Source organism: Numenius arquata, chromosome 6, assembly GCF_964106895.1.
Source record: "Numenius arquata chromosome 6, bNumArq3.hap1.1, whole genome shotgun sequence".
Taxonomy (NCBI): domain Eukaryota; kingdom Metazoa; phylum Chordata; class Aves; order Charadriiformes; family Scolopacidae; genus Numenius; species Numenius arquata.
This window is the reverse complement of record NC_133581.1, coordinates 21798573-21818964: the sequence shown is the minus strand read 5'-3', so window position 1 is coordinate 21818964 and position 20392 is coordinate 21798573. Positions and strand designations below refer to the sequence as shown.

At 34.8% G+C, this 20392-nt stretch overlaps 1 protein-coding gene across 1 annotated transcript in view; it reads left to right on the top strand.

Annotated features, from left to right (window-relative positions):
* The window catches only part of SBF2 (SET binding factor 2), a 272334-nt gene that overhangs the window by 214459 nt on the left and 37483 nt on the right, over positions 1-20392 (top strand). The window contains exons 19-28 of the mRNA XM_074149757.1: positions 882-1144; positions 2420-2592; positions 2862-2935; positions 3310-3505; positions 4709-4836; positions 7109-7284; positions 8165-8310; positions 12144-12342; positions 14276-14472; positions 19448-19585. Coding sequence (XP_074005858.1) covers positions 882-1144; positions 2420-2592; positions 2862-2935; positions 3310-3505; positions 4709-4836; positions 7109-7284; positions 8165-8310; positions 12144-12342; positions 14276-14472; positions 19448-19585 — 1690 coding nt within the window. The remainder of the gene's footprint in view (positions 1-881; positions 1145-2419; positions 2593-2861; positions 2936-3309; positions 3506-4708; positions 4837-7108; positions 7285-8164; positions 8311-12143; positions 12343-14275; positions 14473-19447; positions 19586-20392) is intronic.

The window sequence follows — 20392 nt, the reverse complement described above, 5'->3', positions numbered from 1 at the left end:
ATGTAGTCAGAATGAAGAACTGAAAAGGGACATATCAGGCATATAGAGAAAAGGACTGTGGGACTGTGTATGGGGAGCCCCTTCCGATCTGACTCTATGTAAAGAAAAATGTGAAGAATAATACAACTTACAAGGAAGCATCTGCTTTAACCCTCACATGTGTTTATATGGCAAATTAGCTCAACTTTAACCTAGTACAGAAAAAACATTTACAAGATACCTTGGCCTTTAATATTAAATTTAACATCAGGCGTTAGGTGCTAATATCAAATGCCAGATTCCTTTATATTCCTTCCTGTATTTTCTCAGGCTATAATATAATTTGACTATGTGCCATCTACCTAGTTTGCTTTGAGCAAATGCTAGAATTGGACTCCAACATGTGAAAACATGAATGTTTCAGCTGGTCTGGAGACTATTTATATAAAAGCTTGCCTTACCTGTACATCCTAGGAATTTGGAGAATATCACCTGCATCAATCAATAAGCTGCATGTTGTTTCTCAATCTGATTTATGCTTGTTCTCATGTGAGCTAAGTAGATAAGCTAAGAAGAGCAGCTATACTAAAATTAGTAAACCACTCTGAAGAAACATGGAAGATCATATAGCATAAAAAAGATCTAGAAAGAAGTTATGTCCACATTGTGCTACTTGCATATTTCAGAAAACTGCCTTCAAAATTCAGTTACAATAATCATAGCTCTCCTTAAACTGTATTGAATGTAGTTAATTGCTTTGTCTTTTAAAATTAATATACAGTTTAAATGACTGAAGAAGTTTAATAAACAATTTAATAAATAAAGTTTTTACTAAACATTGTTTTTTAAGTTATAGCTTTATTTCTTCTATGTCTTTATATTTCTTTCTGTATGTCTTCTAGGAGAAAAATTCTGTAGGTCCAGACCAGGATAAGACAGCAATGGACCTGGCTGCTGAGCAGCTGCGACTGTGGCCAACTCTTAATAAACAAACGCAGCAGGAGCTAGTCCAGAATGAGGAAAGTACAGTTTTCAGTCAGGCAATTCATTTTGCTAACCTCATGGTTTACCTGCTAGTACCGCTGGATACAAGTAAGAACAAGTTATTAAGAACATCGGCTACCGGTGACTGGGAGAGCGGAAGCAACAGTATTGTCACAAACAGGTGGGTACACAAGTTCAGTAGTAGTCAGTCAGGATGGGCCACAGTTTTCAAAAGCTTCTTAGTTATCAGGACTTACTCTAAATACCAGATTATTTCAGTATCTTCTCTTCTTTTTAAGTTAGCTAATTAAGGACAGAAGTCTAACATGATTCTTCTTAAATAACAGAGCTTAATCTGGAGTAATTAATTTAAAGAAACATAAAAATCATATTGTTGCAGTAAGAATTTTTAATCTAGTAATGCAAATATTTAAGACAAAGATAGGTTATGATGAGAAAGAAAGCAGCAACCCAAAAAACTACTCTGTTAGTTTTTATATAACTTGAAAAAACCTGGCATATGAACTTAAAATCAAGAAAACATTTGTATAGCATCCATAAAATCACATTTTTTGTGCAACAGCTGCAAGGAAGAAAGGCATTGAGGTCACAAAAAGCAAGAGGGCTAAACCACTGTGGCAAAGGTTAAATTACTAAGGAGGCAGGAGGAGTGTAACACTAGTTACATTCCCTAGCATGCAAATCCAGAACATTTCATAACAACTTTCTTCCCTTTCTATTTATTGTCTTCATTATCACCTATGATCCGTCAGAATTCCCACCTGATAAAATCGTACAACTCTATGTGAGAACACTGACATCAAGTAAAAGATAGGCAGGCTATCAGTATCAAACTCCCCATGGCTCCTCATTTCTGCTGACTAAACACCTCTACACTCAGGCATTAGGACATCCTCTGTAGGCAGGTTGTGGTATATGTTGCAGTGTATGAATCTGGCCCTTAATATTATCATGAGAGGCATTTTTAGACATTCCAAGTGCATCTCCCACTGACTTGCATTTTCTATCTGATGCACAAAAAACTTCTCTTATGGTCTTTTTAGCTTTTGAATGCTTTGCTCTGCAATGAAAATATTCATTTAATGTGTCTTTCTCTATGTAGCTGGGTATTTATTTACCATGGGTTGCAAATAATGTACTTGACTCTAAAGAGAAGACATAGAGCTCACTTCCAAGCAGCTTTTTTTCTCCTGTGGGCCTGTCTGCTCTGGACTCATGGAGGGAAGGTTCTCCTGTGTCATCATCCATGCAGTTCTCACAGTGTTAATGACAGTGAAAATATGATATAATTGTGGTACCACCATATGCTTTTAGCAAGGTTTATGTATTGTAACTAGAAAAATTAAACACAGCTTGTCTATGTCTAGCCAGATTTCAGATGTGCATCACCAGATGAATTTTTCACACTTGAAATTTCTCTTATTTATGCCTGTAGTATTGCAGGCAGCGTTGCAGAGAGTTATGACACTGAAAGTGGATTTGAGGACTCTGAGAACAATGATGTTGCAAACGCAGTTGTACGCTTCATCACCAGATTTATTGACAAGGTTTGCACAGAGAGCGGAGTTACACAGGATCACATCAAGGGTCTTCATTGCATGATACCAGGTAAGAATTGTGACAAAAAAGTGTTTCATAGTCTTTTTTTTGTCTTTTTTTTTCTAGTGAGAGAAATGCACTTTTTAGTTTCAGTTACTTGCAGTGAAATTAGAAGGTTAGGTTTCTTTTCTCAAATATAATTGCTGTTGAATTTAAAATAATTATTCCCTCAATGTTTAAATTTGGGATTTTCAGAATATCAGAGTTTTAATTAGATTGCAATTCTAATTCTCTTTCATATTATGTGAGACTTCATTTATAGTATTACTGCTTTCCAGGTATTGTAGCAATGCACATAGAAACCCTGGAGGCAGTCCATCGTGAGAGCAGGCGGCTTCCACCAATACAGAAGGCAAGTATTATGAAACATACTTGTATACTTTGCAAGTATTAGAATTATGCAATTTAGTAATCTTTTTTCCCCCCTCTTAATGTTAAGAGGAAACATCAAAACATTAAAAGAAATTTTCCAACAGTGCTTGGCTTTGGTTTCATGAAATATGAACTTAGGAAACTAGCAGGGCCAAACTTCTGATCATAAACAAGTTGTTGCATGCCCACTGTTGCATGACCCATTGCTCTTAGTTGAGTCCAAACTTCACCTCCCATCTTTGGACTCAGTCTCGTAACAATTTTGTTTTGAAGCGTTTTAAGCCGAATATAATAACTAGACTGGTATAACCCTGGTATCACCATTACACTTACACTTTCATTTATTTGCATTAGCCCAAAATTCTACGACCAACTTTACTGCCAGGAGAAGAATTTGTTTGTGAAGGTCTCCGTGTGCTACTGGATCCTGATGGCAGAGAGGAAGCTACAGGAGGACTGCTTGGAGGCCCTCACATCCTCCCTGCTGAAGGAGCTTTGTTCCTTACCACTTACAGAATTATATTTAAAGGCGCTCCTCATGATCAACTGGGTAAGAAAAATTAAACAGTGATACTTGTGGTCCTTCAGATAGGCGGGACTTTGAGCTGGTCTATTCACCTATTCAGGCATCAACATCAACATGTGTGTACATCACAGTATAATTTTGCGTGTTCATCAGATAAGATTAATCTCTTAAAATAGGTTTTTAGCACTAGATATGATAATGATTGAATTCGATTTTACATTAACTTAACTAGAACTTATTTCTTCAGGTGAGGTGATAAATGTTGATGCTGAAAATGCTGCTGCTAAATGATTGTTTACTCCTGCGTTTTGGTAGATATTTAGACTGCTGTCTTTATGTAATATGAAATCATAATATGTATTTGTCTTAGAGGAAACTTCAGTAGACTGTCACATGGTATTATGGGCTTTTCCGGACTATCTAAAGTCAGAGACAGAAAATAAGGACATTCCTGACCGTACTTTAGTAATTTCCATAGACTTTAGAATGGACAAGATGCTTAGTATCTTTATATCTCAGTTCTATCCGTAAAGTTATTCTAATAATGCTACTTTACAGAGCAACATTTGCAAGCTTTTTCACCCCTAAGAGAGAATGTATATACTGTGTGAGATCTGCAGCTTCCACTACCCCTAGCTTTTCATTAAACGTTTTTTTTCAGCCACTAGAAGTGTGTTAAATTAAAAATGTTCATGAGTTTGTATTCTTCCTAAAATGATTATTAATAAATTCAGTGTTTGTTTTAATATGGAACAGAAATAGCTCTTCTTAATGATAAATTTTTATATTTTTGCATCTGCCATTTCTAACAGATTATCATTCAGAAGTATAAATTTATTGTGGAACATTCATGGTTATATGTAAGGATATCAGTGTATATTGTTTGTTGTTTATAAGTTGTATAATGCAACATGAAATTTGAATAAGCTTGAAACTGTTTCCTTACCCCCTACCAACCTAGATTTTGGGGGTGCATTTCCATCGTGTAGAAAGACTGAGAAGGAAGGAGAATATTTTTCTAATAATCACAGCAGAAATTCAGATTACAAATAACACTTTAAGAATTTACCAACTTTTCAGGCATTTTGCCGGACATTAATTCTGTACCATTATTTTCATATCTCTTTGTACTTACTCGTTCCTATCTATTCAAAGTACAATGTTACCAAACCGAATCTGATTCTGTGATCTAACAAGTATCTGTAACTACAATTTTGTGGTCCTCAGTTGGAGAGCAGACGGTAATCCGGAGCTTTCCTATTGCATCTGTTACGAAGGAGAAAAAGATCACTATACAGAACCAGCTGCAGCAGAGTATGCAGGAAGGACTGCAAATAACTTCAGCTACCTTTCAGGTAAAAGGAAGTTTTATAAAACTTTATGTGACAACACAGTCAATTCAAAACATTTATGAGCAGCACTTTGTCCTGATATTTCTGTAGAGTTCCATTTTCTGCCCTATAAAGTCAATAGAGAATGCAGTCCTCTCAGAAACCCGGGCGTTTCTTGGCCCAGTTGATATTTACAGAGGGTTACAAATATTTTCATATTTGATTTCTTTCATCCTTCTCCTCACCATTCTATTTTGGATCCAGTGAAGGGCTATTTTGGGGCCAAAAATCTCTTAATCTGAGTAAGTAGAGGCCTAGGCAGGCCAGTGGAAACGTGCTTGCTTTCTCCTCCATCTATATGGAATAAATATGGAAAAGCTATAAATATTGCTTTTTTCTCAAGACTTGACACTTTACCAGCTTTCTGTAAAAACCCATGGCAGAAAGTCATGGTATGACTCACATGGAAGCTGCACTTCCAGGAATCTTTAGTGTAGCCGTGGTTGGCCAGAACCAATGAGCCTGTGTATAATTTGTACAGATCCTGGTAGTTTCCTTTCTGTAGGATCTGCCGCAGTGCGTTCAGCAGTAGGAAGTACTGCAGGGTGGTTGACCAAGATGGACTTCTAAGAATTAGGAATTATGGAGTCTCTGAAGTCTTCCCTAAATGTTTCTTCTTGGTGGTGACCTTAACTGTGGTCAAACCCTAAGAGATGGAAAGTTGAAGGCAAAGAATTTTTGTATCATGGACTGAAAGTAGACTGCAGTACTTAATATATTAAATATTTTGTTGTGTTGGCTGACTGCAGAAATGTATTTTCATTGAGAGCAATAACATTTGAAAACATAATAAAACAGATCATCAGCATTTTACTAGTTCCTTACAATAATGGACATTATTTAGTTAATCATCCTTCGATACCCTATACAAAAGCAAAGGATTAGCAATACAAGTGAGTAAAACAACCAAAAGAAAGTTGTTCTTCTGGACTTTTGAGAGGACTTCATGAGGACTTATATTTTTCCAGAAATATTTTTACCAGAATAGTTAGCATCCTTCAATGATGTGCAAAATACAGACACAGATCAGTGTTTTTAGTGCTGGATTCTGGTCAAACACCATCTTTGCTTTTGTTTAGCATAGTTTTGTATTAGGTTATGAGAACAAAAGCAATCAGCAAACAGTTTACTTTCTGTTCCCTTTGTAACAGCAAGAGTTCAATACAGTACGAAATAGCCCCTCCTCTTTGTTTATTAATTATGACTTTCAGAAAGTTTTGGCTGCAGTTATGCTATTCAATGTCTTTAAAACTTCAGATCAGTGTAACCCCTAAAGATTCAAGAGCTCCTTTCAAGGAGGTCCTAGAACAACAGAGTTGTTAGTCATTTGGAAAGTATTTACGAAACAAGTGAAATTTAAAAAGCAATTATGACATCCTAGATGGCAATCAAGAGACATTCAGAAGGTGTATAGGTATGCGCTCAGAAATAAAGCTCTAGGATATTTCTTTGCTTGCTTTTTCCACATTCTTAAAGTTCTTTTGGGCCCTTTTATGGAGTCCCTATTTTCCCTATATTTTTTTTCTCCTCCCCCTGAATTGCTGACTGTCATCCTTTTGGCTGAGGATGATGGGATGGGATGGGATTTTTAAATTTTTTTTCAAAACCTTTCAAAAAAATTTTTTGGGAGGGTGGATTGAATAGCAAAATAGCAGTGTTGAATAGCAAAAGGTTAGGTCCTTTTTTAAGGATCAGATTTCACTTACATCTTTATTATGAGCAATTTTCTGTACTTTGCAAGGTGAGGTAAAAATTGGAATGACTAAGTAATGGAAGTATAATGGTTGTGACATATGAATGCTGAAATTGTTGGTTTGATGAGAGTCTTTGAAGTGCATTACCAACCTCAGTTCCCAGTATATGGGCAGAGCTGGCAGAATATTTCCAAGCTAAGCTGTCCCATGTGGCTAGTATTTGAACTGTTGTAGACATCTTAGTGCCAGCACTACTATTGGATTTACCAAAATATTTTGTCTTTGATATTATGAGGATTCCAGATACTTCTTAGTGAAAATACCTTAGTGTTAAGACATAAATGTAAAAATTAGATTAAAAAAACCAAACTGTGTAATATCCCTCAAAATCAATAAGATATATGTATATGTATTTGCATTTTCTGATGGGCATAGTACTGTTTAAGTATGGAAATTTTACTAATATGTTTTAGGATCTTTTAATTTCTTTAATTTTGTAATATTTTTTTCAGTTTCTAACATGTAATGTCTTTAATATGCAGTTAATTAAAGTAGCATTTGATGAAGAAGTCAGTCCTGAAGTGGTGGAAATATTTAAGAAACAGTTAATGAAGTTCCGTTATCCTCAGTCTATCTTCAGTACTTTTGCATTTGCAGCTGGGCAAACAGCACCACAGATAATTTTGCCAAAACAAAAAGAAAAGAACACTTCTTTCCGGTATAGTCATTCTTCTTTTATTACTGATGTTCTTATTTACTATTATTCAAATACATTGAATAATCTGACAGCTTTCCGGAAATGCAGATCATTTGAGCAGTTTTCAGGAAAATAACTGAGTGCTATTCTGCATCTTTTTATATTTACTAAATAAAAATACGTGTTGATTTGGTATAGGAATGTATTACTTATCCAGATTGCTGGCTGCAGTAAAGTTGAACAAGCATTTCATTACATTTTGAAACACACACAATGTAAGTAGCATCTTCAGCTACGCTGACATAAAAAACAGATTTCTTGTGTATTACTTTATAGGTTAATAACCTAATGTGGTTTAGAATTAATTTTACCCTTAGTACAGTCTGTACAGTTGTCCTAGTGTTTTTTTAATCTAGAGTTTGAGTTTTTGGTTCCTTTTCGGAAATTTGTTATACGTTAATTTTTACTACACTAGATGGATCATTAGGTTGTTCCAGAGTGGTAGTTCCTGTGATTCTCTGTTGATTATTGCATTGTTGACACAGAAAAGTTTAATCCCAAACTGCTCATGGAATCCTAAAACTTCAAAGTAATTTCTATCTTTCCTGCCTTTACTTTGTCAACTTTGTAGATTTATCACATTGCTAGCAAAGTACAAAAACCATATTCATTACCATTAGACATAACAGACACAAATTTATCTCAACATAATAAAATTGTTGTTTAAAGATTAGTATAGGAAGTAATTTTTCTGGCAGTTATAATTTCTGTCATTATATTAAATGAAAAATTATGAAATACATTTTATTTGAGTAAGTGGGTTCATCCTAAAAGTCTGCACATGCTATCGGGAAGAATCATATGCATCCTTCTAAATACTTTTATTGCTATGAATTTATAGTACCTTCTCAAAAAGCATTGTGAAAGGAGCAAAACGTGCTGGGAAGATGACAATTGGACGCCAATATTTATTGAAGAAGAAGACAGGCACAATAGTAGAAGAAAGAGGGAATCGCCCTGGCTGGAATGAAGATGATGATATCTCTGGTAATAGTAAGACATTTTTTTCCATGTCGGTTGATAAGTCTGTCCTTTTATGCTTCCATTCCAATATATTGAATAAGAAATGTCTTCAAGAAGAAATTGCAGAGTCCTCCTAGACAGGAAAGAGAAAGGTTTCAAATATGTACATTTAGTAAGTGTTTTCTTTTGTGATGACAAGGCAAAAGAGGAAGTTGACTTCATTCAGTGGCAAAGCAAAGTACTAGATTACTATTTTTTCATTATAAATCTATTTACATATATTATCTTTTTAATCATTTTTTACATCATTATGGTATAGACGGAACAGCACAGAAGCATGCTGTAGCTTTCATTTATCTTTAGACATCATGACATTTGCAATTAGTCTATGATGAGAAAGCAGTAATTGGTGAGATTCAAAAAAGAGCAAATACTATGGGAGACTTTTGTGGATGTGGAAGTGACAAATGATTTCTGAAAGCAGCAGAAGTCATTACTACTGAAAATACCAAATTTTGGTTGAAAGGATTTGGGACAGAAGGTAGGAAGTGATTTGGGCACTTTATATAGTTCATATGATGGTGTGGAGTTTGACTTTCTTCCAAATACTTACTTTCCTATCATGTGCTGCTATCAGTATATCCTTATCTGGACCAGTGCTAATTTATAATAAACCACTAGAGGGAACCAGATTCTCCTGTACATAAACAGGTATAGTTTTGTCATACCATTCTTTCTTTTTTTTTAAAAAAAAAGGCATTGCAGATAACGAAGTGTTTATCAAAGACTAATAATTTCTTCAAAACATCAAACAAGCCAAATTTTCCTTTTGAGTATTTGGTCAGCAAACAAAACACCTTAAGGGACTTATGACCAGATATATAAAAGTTGTCTGAAGCAGGACTGTGTTACTGTGCTGTTTCTGTTCTCTCAGAAAGGGAAGAAAGCCATTCAAAGAAAATAGAAAATATTGATTCTCTTCTTTCATTCCAGATAAAAGTGGTGGAAAAAAGGCAAAAAGAAAGGATAACAAAATACAGAATGTCTTTATAGTGCTGAAAAATTACATTCTTAAGGAAGATGCTGGAAATTCAATGAAGTGCTGAGTTAGTATGCATTCTGATGTTGCAGATTCTTGGGATCAGAAGCAATTCTGCAGGCTGTACCTGTGTGATTTTGGCGTGATTTTGGCGTGATTTTGTGTCCTTCACCCAGAGACACCAAGCACAATCATGCCTGTGTATTCGTACTTCTCTTGACGATGAAGAAATTCTAAGATTTTTTTTCATTGATGATGTACAAAACACTACATTCTTCCTTGAACACGGGTGTTATATAAACATTAGTGATAGTCACTTTTTCCTCCCATAACAAAACGTAAAAATATAAATTGTGAGGCTTCCTACCTGCTGCTTTCCCAATGTGTAAGGTGATCAAAGTCTGACAGTTTGCTTTTCTCTCCACACTGTGCTGACACCTCAGGTAGAGTCAGCTGACAATAGTAGTGACTCTTTGTTTCAGACAGAGTACAAATAGCCATAGGAAATTTGCTATTTAATCACTGCAATTTCTTTAATATTGACTACTGTGAATGACTTTTTGTTTGCACATCTCAAAAAATGAAGCAGAGGAAACTACACAGCTATAGCAACAATGAAGCAAATGGGAACTATCTGCAGCAGGTGATGCATTGTCTTAAAAAAGAAATGTTAAAGATAGGGTTGGAAGGAACTTAAAGAGATCATCCGTCTTTCTGCCACAAGGCAAGATCAACATACTTAATTTGTTCCTCATAGTTTTTTACCTAGCTTTTTCTTAGAAGCTTTCAAAGATGAAGATTCCACAACTCTGGCAATTTGCACTATTGCTTTAACCATCCTTAAAGCTGGTGAAAAACAAGCAACTTTCTGATACTCAGGCCTAAACATTTCCTTGCTACAATTTAAAGCCTTCACTTCTTGATCTGCCACCATATACATATAGAAGAGATTCCCTTCATTCTGATTGCAGTGCTTAATGTATTTGTGGACTATTGTAATATTTCTCTTCTCCGTTCTTTTCTGGGTATTAAATATCTGTAGTTTTTTCAATTTTTTGTTTATTAGTCTTGACAGACTTCTGATCATCTTCATTCCTCTTTTCTCAGCCCTGTTTAGCTGGTCCACTTGCAATGTGATTTCCAAAACTAGGCTCTAGTTATTAGTTGTTGCTGATGAACATCTAATTTCCCTCCAATTCCTCCCCATCCTTTTATTTTCAGAGTTTGGAATCTCGTCATCTCATACTATTAAGTTCTGTTTCCTATAGGTGATCATACAGGTTTGTTTCATAAAATAGGAGACTGTAAAACCCACTTCTGTAAAAGTCGTATCTCAGGAACAGTAAAATAGAGGGATTATTTCTCTTATTGTCAAAATCAGAATAAATCCATTTTAAACTTGAGACAGCAAAACATCTTCGTCTTCCTCTTCAGGTTAAGCACACTGATATGTGCTCTTACAATCTTTAGCTTTTTATGCACAGAAAAATGTCCTGCAAATTCTGATCACCAATATGCCTGCTTTCATGAGAGAAAAATGGATTTAGAAAAAAATATTTCAAAACATACACCCTAATCTTATCTGAGTCATTTATAGCTTTCCATTCAAAATTGCTAAATACCAAGTTTCTGTATGTCTTATTTCTAAAGCTCATTTAATTTGTTTCTTATTAGTGCACTTCATACTTGTAAATGTTTTGTAACTTCTTTCTTACCATGAAAAATATGAGAACACAGAAACAAGAGGAGGTATCCCCAGCATTAAACTTTTTATTATTTAGGTCAAATAGAGAATTGTTGGGTTTGTTTGATGAGCTGTAGGGGCAATAAAATTACTCATTTAGCTTTTATGCTAAGATGCACACACACAAAAAAAAAAGTATATGGGTTCTACTCCTGTAAATTCTGAATATCGTCTACTGCCAGTAAAATTTTAATTGTATCATAAGTTTTATTTTTTAAAATAATTTTAATTTCCAGTTTTATAAAGTCTTGTTTTAGATTTAAATCCTTATATACTTTTCAGTGCCTCATTCATGAAGAAATACTTCCCCTCTTATGCACACATTTCAATGCTTAAGGTGGTAGCAAGTAACTGATGCATGCTGTGAACAGTAAATCTGCTTTCAGAAGTATTTGGAAATAGTTGAAAGTGTCAATAACAGGCAGGTGGCAGTTTTTGTGCAAAGACCTTGCTTGATTTGAATTTCAGTGTAGTTTGAACTTGTGACATGGGTTTTATTTCTCACGGTTGAAGGTTTTTCTGCTTTGGAAAATGGAGCTGAAAGTGGCTGCTGTTTGAGGCATTAAGAAACCAACAGTCATCTGTTGTGAAATTACGACACTGAAATATTTTTTTAATTGAGCCGAACCTTACAAAGATTGTTACATGTTTTAAGGGTAGTTTAAAGGAATTGTGAGGTCCATTTTATCTTGGATGTTTAATGAATTTATATGCACATTTTTCATTATTCTGTCTTGTGTACATCATTGTATAGCAGTCGTGAGTTTAACATTTTTTCATAAATTGTTGAAAGAAAGATTAACTGCCTGTTTCAGTTCAAATGAATATATGAGATAACTTTATGCACAACTTTAGCAAGAGGGTTGTCAGCTATGCCAGTCTCAAGGCTGGTAGGTAATCGCACGATATATTCAGGTTTCCTGACTAAAATATTATTTTATTGCTTATAATTTCTGTGATTTGTATCCATTAGTTCTTGTCATTCATGACTGACAGTAAGACAAACAAATGTTTTGTTTTCTGTGTAACTACTGGCCTCCCCAGGAGCAAACTCGTAAAGATTTTTAACTTCAGTTTCAGATGACAGCGAGCTGCACACAAGTGGCACCCTAAAAGCATCAGAAAAATCAACAATGGAGCAATTAGTAGAAAGAGCCTGTTTCAGAGACTATCAACGTTTGGGACTAGGGACCATCAGCAGTAACTCTTCTCGCTCGAAAACAGAATACTTAAGAATAACTGCACTGAACAGGATGTATTCACTTTGCAGGAGGTGAGTTTACCAATTCAGTCAAGTGGTTGAAAATAAAGATGACATAACACACATACCACATGATGTATCCATTTAAGCAACTTATTCTGAGAAAATTTTTTGTCTAGAGTGGGAGTGTTCAACTGGTGACCTTGAAGCTATTTGTATTCCACTCAGAGATTCGTCTTCTGGCAGCTGCATATGTATTCATTAGATTCAGAAAGACTGCCAACAATGGTAGCTGAAAGCGAGCTTTCAGAGCTGCTCCCAAAGCTCTGTCAGACAACACAAGTCTTCCTTCCTAGGTTCTTTCTATAGCCCACGGCCTTTTTGAGGAGACGAACGTAGATACTCTGAATTGCCTTTTGAAGGAGTTTCTCTCTCTTGGCTTTCTACACTGATTTCTAAATCATTAGGCTACTTTTCAGCTTTCTGACTTAGTCAATAAAGTTAGCTGATAGAACTCACACTCTAGGTATGGTTTCTGTAACTTGCTGTGTTGGTACTGAAAATTATTTATGTAATATATTTGCATATAAAACCTATTCTGATCCTAAATAAAAAAGCAAGCCTCAGAAACAATTATATGTAACTATCTTCTCCAAACAGAAATATGTTTTAAAATTGAATTCATTAAGGTATCTATGCTACTTTAAAAGTTTGTCATGTGCTGAAAGTCTCGTGCTTTGTTTTAACACATAAATGTTTCTAACTCCTAGTTTGTTGTGAAAGCTGATGTAGTTTACTACCACGCCCACAAAAATTCTTTTTAATATAGAAGCAGATCTGCATGAGTCACATTAGAAGAGTATTTGCATTCTCTAAAGCCAGTTTTGACTAGTCATTGCTTTCATTATGGATAATGAAATCAGGAGTTTGTCATGGAAGAAGGCGCACTAGAAAAATATTAGATCCTTTCTTGTTTTCTGAGTTACCCAGAATAACAGATAGACTTTGTTCAATCACCATTGAGGACAATGCAGATGAAAGCACTAAATCCGTACATTTTTGTTATGCTTTGAACATTATGCAGACAGATCTTTCCTCCCGTAAGACTACCAGTTTTCAATATTTTGTAGGATTTTTGGAAAATATTATTAATTTATGCGTGGATTTCAAACCTCAGGATATACATACTTATCTAGTGCCATATTATTTTGGTTACTGTGTTTTAAGAGGTAGACCATAAATATTTTGTACGTTGATTTTGTACGAGGGCAGTTCAGTAACTGTCAAAGAGGTGGATTTACAGGAACAATGTATATTGTAGAGGAACAAAGTTGTTTAGTAAGCAGTAACTTTTCCCTGCTCCTTGTCTTAATTTCTTCTTTATGTATGCAATTGGCACTTAAATTGAATTTTTTTTGAGGAGATAGAAAATAATCTTTCGTATTGCTTGAATCCTTTTTTCACTAACATGAACACAACAATCATCTTGATGGGTTTTCTATTTTTAAAGGTATTGTATCAGTGAATTTCCTAATCTCTCTCAAAAACTATTGTTTTAGTTGTGATACTTTAGGCAATCTAACAATCTTTCCTTTCAATATTCATATACATATTCATATTCATATACAAGTGTCAAAACAAAACTACTACATTTACATGCCTCAAAATTCTCTTTTCTATCATGCTGAAAAATATAGCTTCATTATAGTCACAGGTAAGAGATATATTAATAAGAAAAATACTGCTAAATAGAATATAACCTTAAATGGAAAGAGACTAGTCGTGATAGTCTCACAAACTTCTCATAATTAAAGTTTTTTTTAAAATGCAGTTTCTTTACAAATTAATGTATTTGCTAGGACTGGACTAAAAATTAAGAGTTACAAAAAAAAAAATTATAACAGTTGAGGTGTATTTTGTAATTTTAGGAATTGTTTGTTGTTGTTTAAAATTTTGAAAGTGGTTGTAATCGTTATTCAATTTTTTTCACCTTTTTGCCAAAAAGTTATCCTGGGCTTCTGGTAGTACCTCAGTCTGTTCAAGACAGCAGTCTGCAGAGAGTTGCTCGCTGTTACCGTCACAATCGCCTCCCAGTTGTCTGTTGGAAGAACACTAAAAACAGTACTCTTCTACTTAGATCTGGGGGCTTTCATGGAAAAGGTGTTGTTGGCCTCTTCAAATCCCAAAACACCCATACTACAGGTAAGTTGTTACAGCTAGGCTTTCTGTATAAGTAATTAAATGTAGAAATACTTATTTTCCTGGAGGAAATCAGTGATACAATTTAATCCAAAGTCTCAGGTTGTGAATGGTTATCTGATGATATTAGTTCAGTTCAATTACTGTATATCAAGAAGGAGATCCTGAATAGTATGAAAGTGGTTCAAAAAATGTCAATGAATAATTTGATTGGAGATTATATACATACCAAAAGTCTTTGGTAAGAGCTGACATCTGCCAAATGCAATGCAAGCTTCCCGTTTTCCTCAAATTATCTTTTTCCTTTGCACTGTTTTATGTAATGAGTGCACATTGTCCCTTTTAACAGAGGATTATGTAAAATATTCTAGATACCATTATCCATTGGATTTTTTCATGTTTTTCTTTGTGATACAAGTTTAAATTTTATCTTTTTTTTATAAAGCATAGATCTGAAAGATTCTAGTTGAGGTCTTTCATTAAGTAAATCTCTTCCTTTGTCTGATCAAGATATTTGGCAGTGTTTAGGCTACTTATTGTGACTGCCTGGATTTCCAACTCATGCTGATAGTTTCTTCTGAGTTAATATCATGCCAACAGTGAATTTGGCATATTGCTGAAGAAAAAAAATCAGTATTCTCCTTAATCAGACTGGTAGTTGCTTAGAAATTATTCTAGAATTGGGCCATAATTTTTCTCTTTTGGGAAAATGAAAATGTGAGGCAGAATTGGAATACTAGGAACTCATTAAAGTAGCAAAGAAATTCCTCAGTCCTGTTTATGTTTCCATTTCACCACAATAATGATTACAGCGTAATTAAAAGGTTTGACTCTACTGAATATAATTTTTCAAAACCTGTAACAAGCATACTATATGATTATGTGCAACTCAAATAAAAGTAGTTTGAGGACTGCATGATTGAACTATTTTCTCCGTAGTCCTCCTGAATTTTTACTTCACAGACTACCTTTATGAAAACCACAACTTCCTTAGTTGTAAAGAACAGCTTATATCAGATGTTACGTTTAGCTATATGAGGTTTTTTGTGTATCAAATTCACCTTTAAAATCTCAAAATTTCAGAGATACTAGAAAAGCAGTTTTACATCAAGACAGTGTCTGGACTGGCTGTTAACATGAATTTATGAATCACTAATTATCTGCTGAAGCACTGATTCATTGTATCTCTTCAGTGTTTTGTGGGGGCGTTTTTTAGTTGGAGTGAGAAGCAAGGTTAAGAATTGTGCTTTATATAATGCATTTTTGTTGAAAAGATTCATAAAACGAATCAGTGAAGTACTACCAGTAGTTAACACAGCAGCTGCCAAAGCTTTGAGCTACACCAGTTGTTCCACAGGTTTATGGTGTGAATCCTAAGCACGGTAATTCAAATGTTAGTCTTATAAACTGATTTAATACTGATTGTCTTAGCTGAAGTACTGGCTAGGCATCTTTAACCTGTTACAAATAGAATAAATTGAAAAAATTCTGCAGGAATAGTCCACAAATTATATAAAGACAAACACTTCCATGTTTTCTGTAGTAGCTATCATTTCTGAATGCATGGAAGTATAAGAGCTTTCTAAAACAAGATTTTCAAAGCCTGACCCATTAAAGCACATTTCCTATATGTAATCTCATTACTTTTGTAGGTGATTTCTCTTTTTAACTTTATACAGTCTTTTATATTGCCATTGTCATACTTCCAGCAGTTTATTAGGCAATACAGAATCTGGGTGACTAACACTGTCTGACATCAGCTTCTGGGGTTACTGTTTCTTTTAAAATGTGAAGAAAATGGAGACTCTTGAAGGTACTGCAAGGAAAATGAAAAATATTTATAGGATATTTATTTTATTCATAACGAAATTGAAGCTTGGTGAAACAAAACTTTTGAAGAAACTGGTCAATAAAGATGGTTGTGCACAGGCATGTGCATTTGCCTCAGCAGGAGTTGTGTACAATGAAGGAAAACACATTGTGATGGAAACTAAGAGGACAAAGATAAATTAAATGAAGTTGACAGATGCATACCTTCCTAAGCAGACATTTCATAGGAGCAGGTTTTTATTAGGCAGTTCTGGATCGATACACAGAAACAACGAGGACCTGCTGGAACTTAAGGAACATTGTATGTTAAGCAAGTTTTCAAAGCATAGTTGAGATCAGTATGTTATATAAGAAGTACAGAACATACTTTTTCAAGAAATTATGCATGATAATAAATTGCTGTATGGATCAAACTTCATGTGCAACAGAATTGTATTTTTCTAACATCTGTCCACAAAGGACTATGAACAGATGTTTGAATATGAGATGGAGAGTATACAGGTCTTTTAAAAAATTTCTGAAGATTGGTTTCTGAATTTCACTTCAGCCTTTCCGGGAATTTTTTTGCAGACCATTGTAGTTCTAAATACGACATTCTACACCTGAATTACCAAGTATTGGTCAACTGCCATGTAGGAAGACTGTGTTTCTTGTATGTAGTAACACTATACAAGAGAACAGTTATCTTGATACAGGCTGGATTATTGGCTGTAGTAGGACCTGTTGTAAGAGAAAGGGGCAACCTGTAACCAGGCATATAGAGCACATATTAGCAGCCAAGGCAATCTTACTTTATTACTAAGCAATTAATTCCTTTCCTGGGATTTATAAAATTGCTACCAGGATCTCCATCCCCATCTTTTGTTTAAATCTATGCTGTTGTGATGGCCTTTGTGTATGATACAGTTCTTAAAAGATCAGTCACTTTATAGAAATACCTGTTCACCTATGCAGGTAAGGGGCTTATGCTTTGATTCACCAGAAGTCTTTCATCCTTTTATACTGCTGTTACATCTTGTGTGAGGGGGGATGATCAATGCTAAGGATGAAGGGCAAATTTTCCATCTGTAATCCTTCACAGGGACATTATTGCCCTCAGTCTTTAATTCGGATATCTGCTCGGTTCAATAACAGACTTTCATTTAAGTCAAGCTGTTTATCTCCTGAGTCTCCTTCCTAAAACACACACAATGCTCTTCACAAAATAAAATTTTTGTAAGTGCAAATGGTAAGGACATTATCCTTTCATTTAGACATTTCATTTCCTTTCATTTAACTAAATTGTTAAGACCTAAATTGACTTTTTGTGGCATTGGTTCAAGGACTAGGAGACCCAGAGATCATTCAAGTGGATTTCAGGATGTGTAAACCCTGCTAAAGAGTTGAAAAGAAAATAATGTTTTTCTTCAGGCTTATTCTACTTTGTCAGAAACAGCATGATGTTTCCCGCATGTACATTTTCTAATCACTTCCTAATTGTGCTTCCAATTGAGACACTAATTTTAGCAGGGCTATTTAGATACTAATTTTAACAGGGCTATCTTTAAATTTCTTTTGCCACCTCCAGCTAATTTGCATAGAATCTGATTGGGTCATCACTGGGGAAGACTATTTATAAATTACCATTGTGGTTTGTCAAAATGTCCTCAATCAAATTCTTTGACTCTATTTCCCATTCCAAATCTTGACTGTGACTCAAGATACCAAATCCTGGTATAAGGAGCTATGACATTTTTGTCCTATAGCGAGTCCAGAGGTGGCTGCAATAAATTAGAATTCAAAAAATTTTGTTTCACATTGGAAAAACATCTGACTTACTGAGACTGGACGCTTTTTTTTGTCATCATAGTATGGCCTAGGACCTGACTTCATCTCCTTCCTTCAAGTCCTTGCACCCGGGCACAAATGGATGGAGTTTTTCTGGTTAAGATTTATTTTCTTATTTTTCTTATTTATTTTTTTTTCCCTGAATTCTGTTTTTTGTTATTGGTTGCTTAACTTCTTTAAGTCTTAAGATTGTCTTAAGTGGACTGTCTGTTTAACTTCAGTACTTTCTCAGAGCATCATACCTTCTCATCTTGTGTTTTTTTCCTTCGCGTTCTGTTTTTAAACTGTCTGTTTCCTCTCTGGCGTTGCTTTCATCCAGTCTTTCACAGATGCTTCTCTCTCTCTGAAATGGCCCTTCTCCATGTCTCCAGCAACTTAAGCAACATCAATAACAACTGGAAAATGATTCTTTTTCTAAGATCTGTAGAGTAAACAGTCACCTGAACTACATATGTAAAGGATTATTAAGAGGTTTTCAGAGAAGGAATTGTGGTTCTCACAACAGTGCAGTCCCCCCTCCTACAAGTTACCTAAGCATGTGAGAAGACACTTCCTGAAGTTACCTACTGGTGAAGGAGTAAGTGGACTTTCACTAGGGAACAGGAACATTACTTGATGTGTGTTATCCAGGTGTGCATGCACTGTCCAGCCTCTTTCCTCTTTTTTTTTAATCCATTAAAAAGGTCAGATTCTGGGCATAGGGTACCGGAAGGACATGTAGATTGTGTCCATTGATGTCTCTAAATGCAGCAGAGCGCATAAACACTGCTATCTTTTGATTTGGATATACTTTTGGTAAACAGGCAATATGTCTCGAGGAACCTCCAGTTATATGTAAGTAACCTTCCTTTACTGGAATGAGGAAGAGCTGGTTGAATACGGTTTTGACTTTTGTTAAAGAAACAGTTCTATCTGTTCTCTACACTTTTTTTTAAAAAGGCTGAAATTTGCCAACAAGTAGCACAAATTTAGAAATGTTACGTCTCGTTCTGAGTAAAGGGAAAGCAACATCATCTCCATTCCGTTTGTATTGATCTCTGGCTAATAATAAATGTTTTAAGTAGTAACCATGGGGTAACAGACTCTTTCAGAAGTTCAGCTTTGTGGAATGGAATGCAACAGAACGTTGCTGGGTGCTGCTCTGGTGATGAACATCTGAGCATTCTTTGTCATCAAAGGAATGGATGGCTTTTTGAACCTTTCATAGACAAACCATGACATTTTCAATGCTCTGCTTTACATAATAAGCTTTTTATTTTGCTATCCTTTGTATTTATAAATGTACTTTTTATTTTAATGTGTTCCATTCTTTTGACTCTAGCTCCTGCTTCCTTAGAATCTTCAAGCAGCATAGAACAGGAGAAATACCTACAAGCCTTGCTGAATGTGATATCCGTCCACTGCAAAATGAATGGCAGTAATACTCTCACTGTTAGACCAACAATTGCTCTGTCTCCAGGTAAAATTGATTTATACAGTGCTTTTCTATGGCTAAGTTGAAAAGTGAGCTTTCTCTGCATTGGTCTTAGTTCAGTTTGTCCCATATGAATTCTGTTGTTTCTTTGTTGTTCCACTTTCCAGATAGCTTATTCAGTCTTAGTTTCAGTTAATGTGTTTTCCATATGTAAAGGATGTTTATAATCTTTCCCAAAATATTTTTTCAGTATTCTTAATCTGACAGTAAATGATTGACTTTTGGTCATAGTTTTTGCTTAAATTCTCTTGACTATGATGGGCCAATCTTGAAGCATTAGTCATTTATTACGATTCTGGAACAAGTAAAGTTCTCCAGGATATCAAGATCCCAAATCTTTCCAGTTTTTTTTTTTTAATATCAAATGCAACATCATATAACAGAATCAAAAGCAAAGATGCACTTTAAAGTGTTTTATAATAAATTAAGTGTATTGAAAACTGTATATTGAATAAGAGACTGCCAAACTGAAGGAATGCAAAATACCACTCTTTCATATAATGAGAAGGTACAACATAGCAAGCTCAGATTCTATATGAACAGATGCACTGTTTAGCTACAGCAGCAATGGAAGGTATGTAGGCATTTTCATGTGTGTTATGTACTCATAACGGACTGTTAATGTCAGTTCCAAGTAGAGCTTTACTTGCAGTGAAAACTATTCCAAAATACACTATTTGAATTATGCATATGTGGATCCGTGAAGAAATGAATCCATGTTTTATTTCAGTTATTTTATGATGAAAACTGGTAAGATTTCTGTGAAGATAACCCCAATGTCTTAGAAAGAGG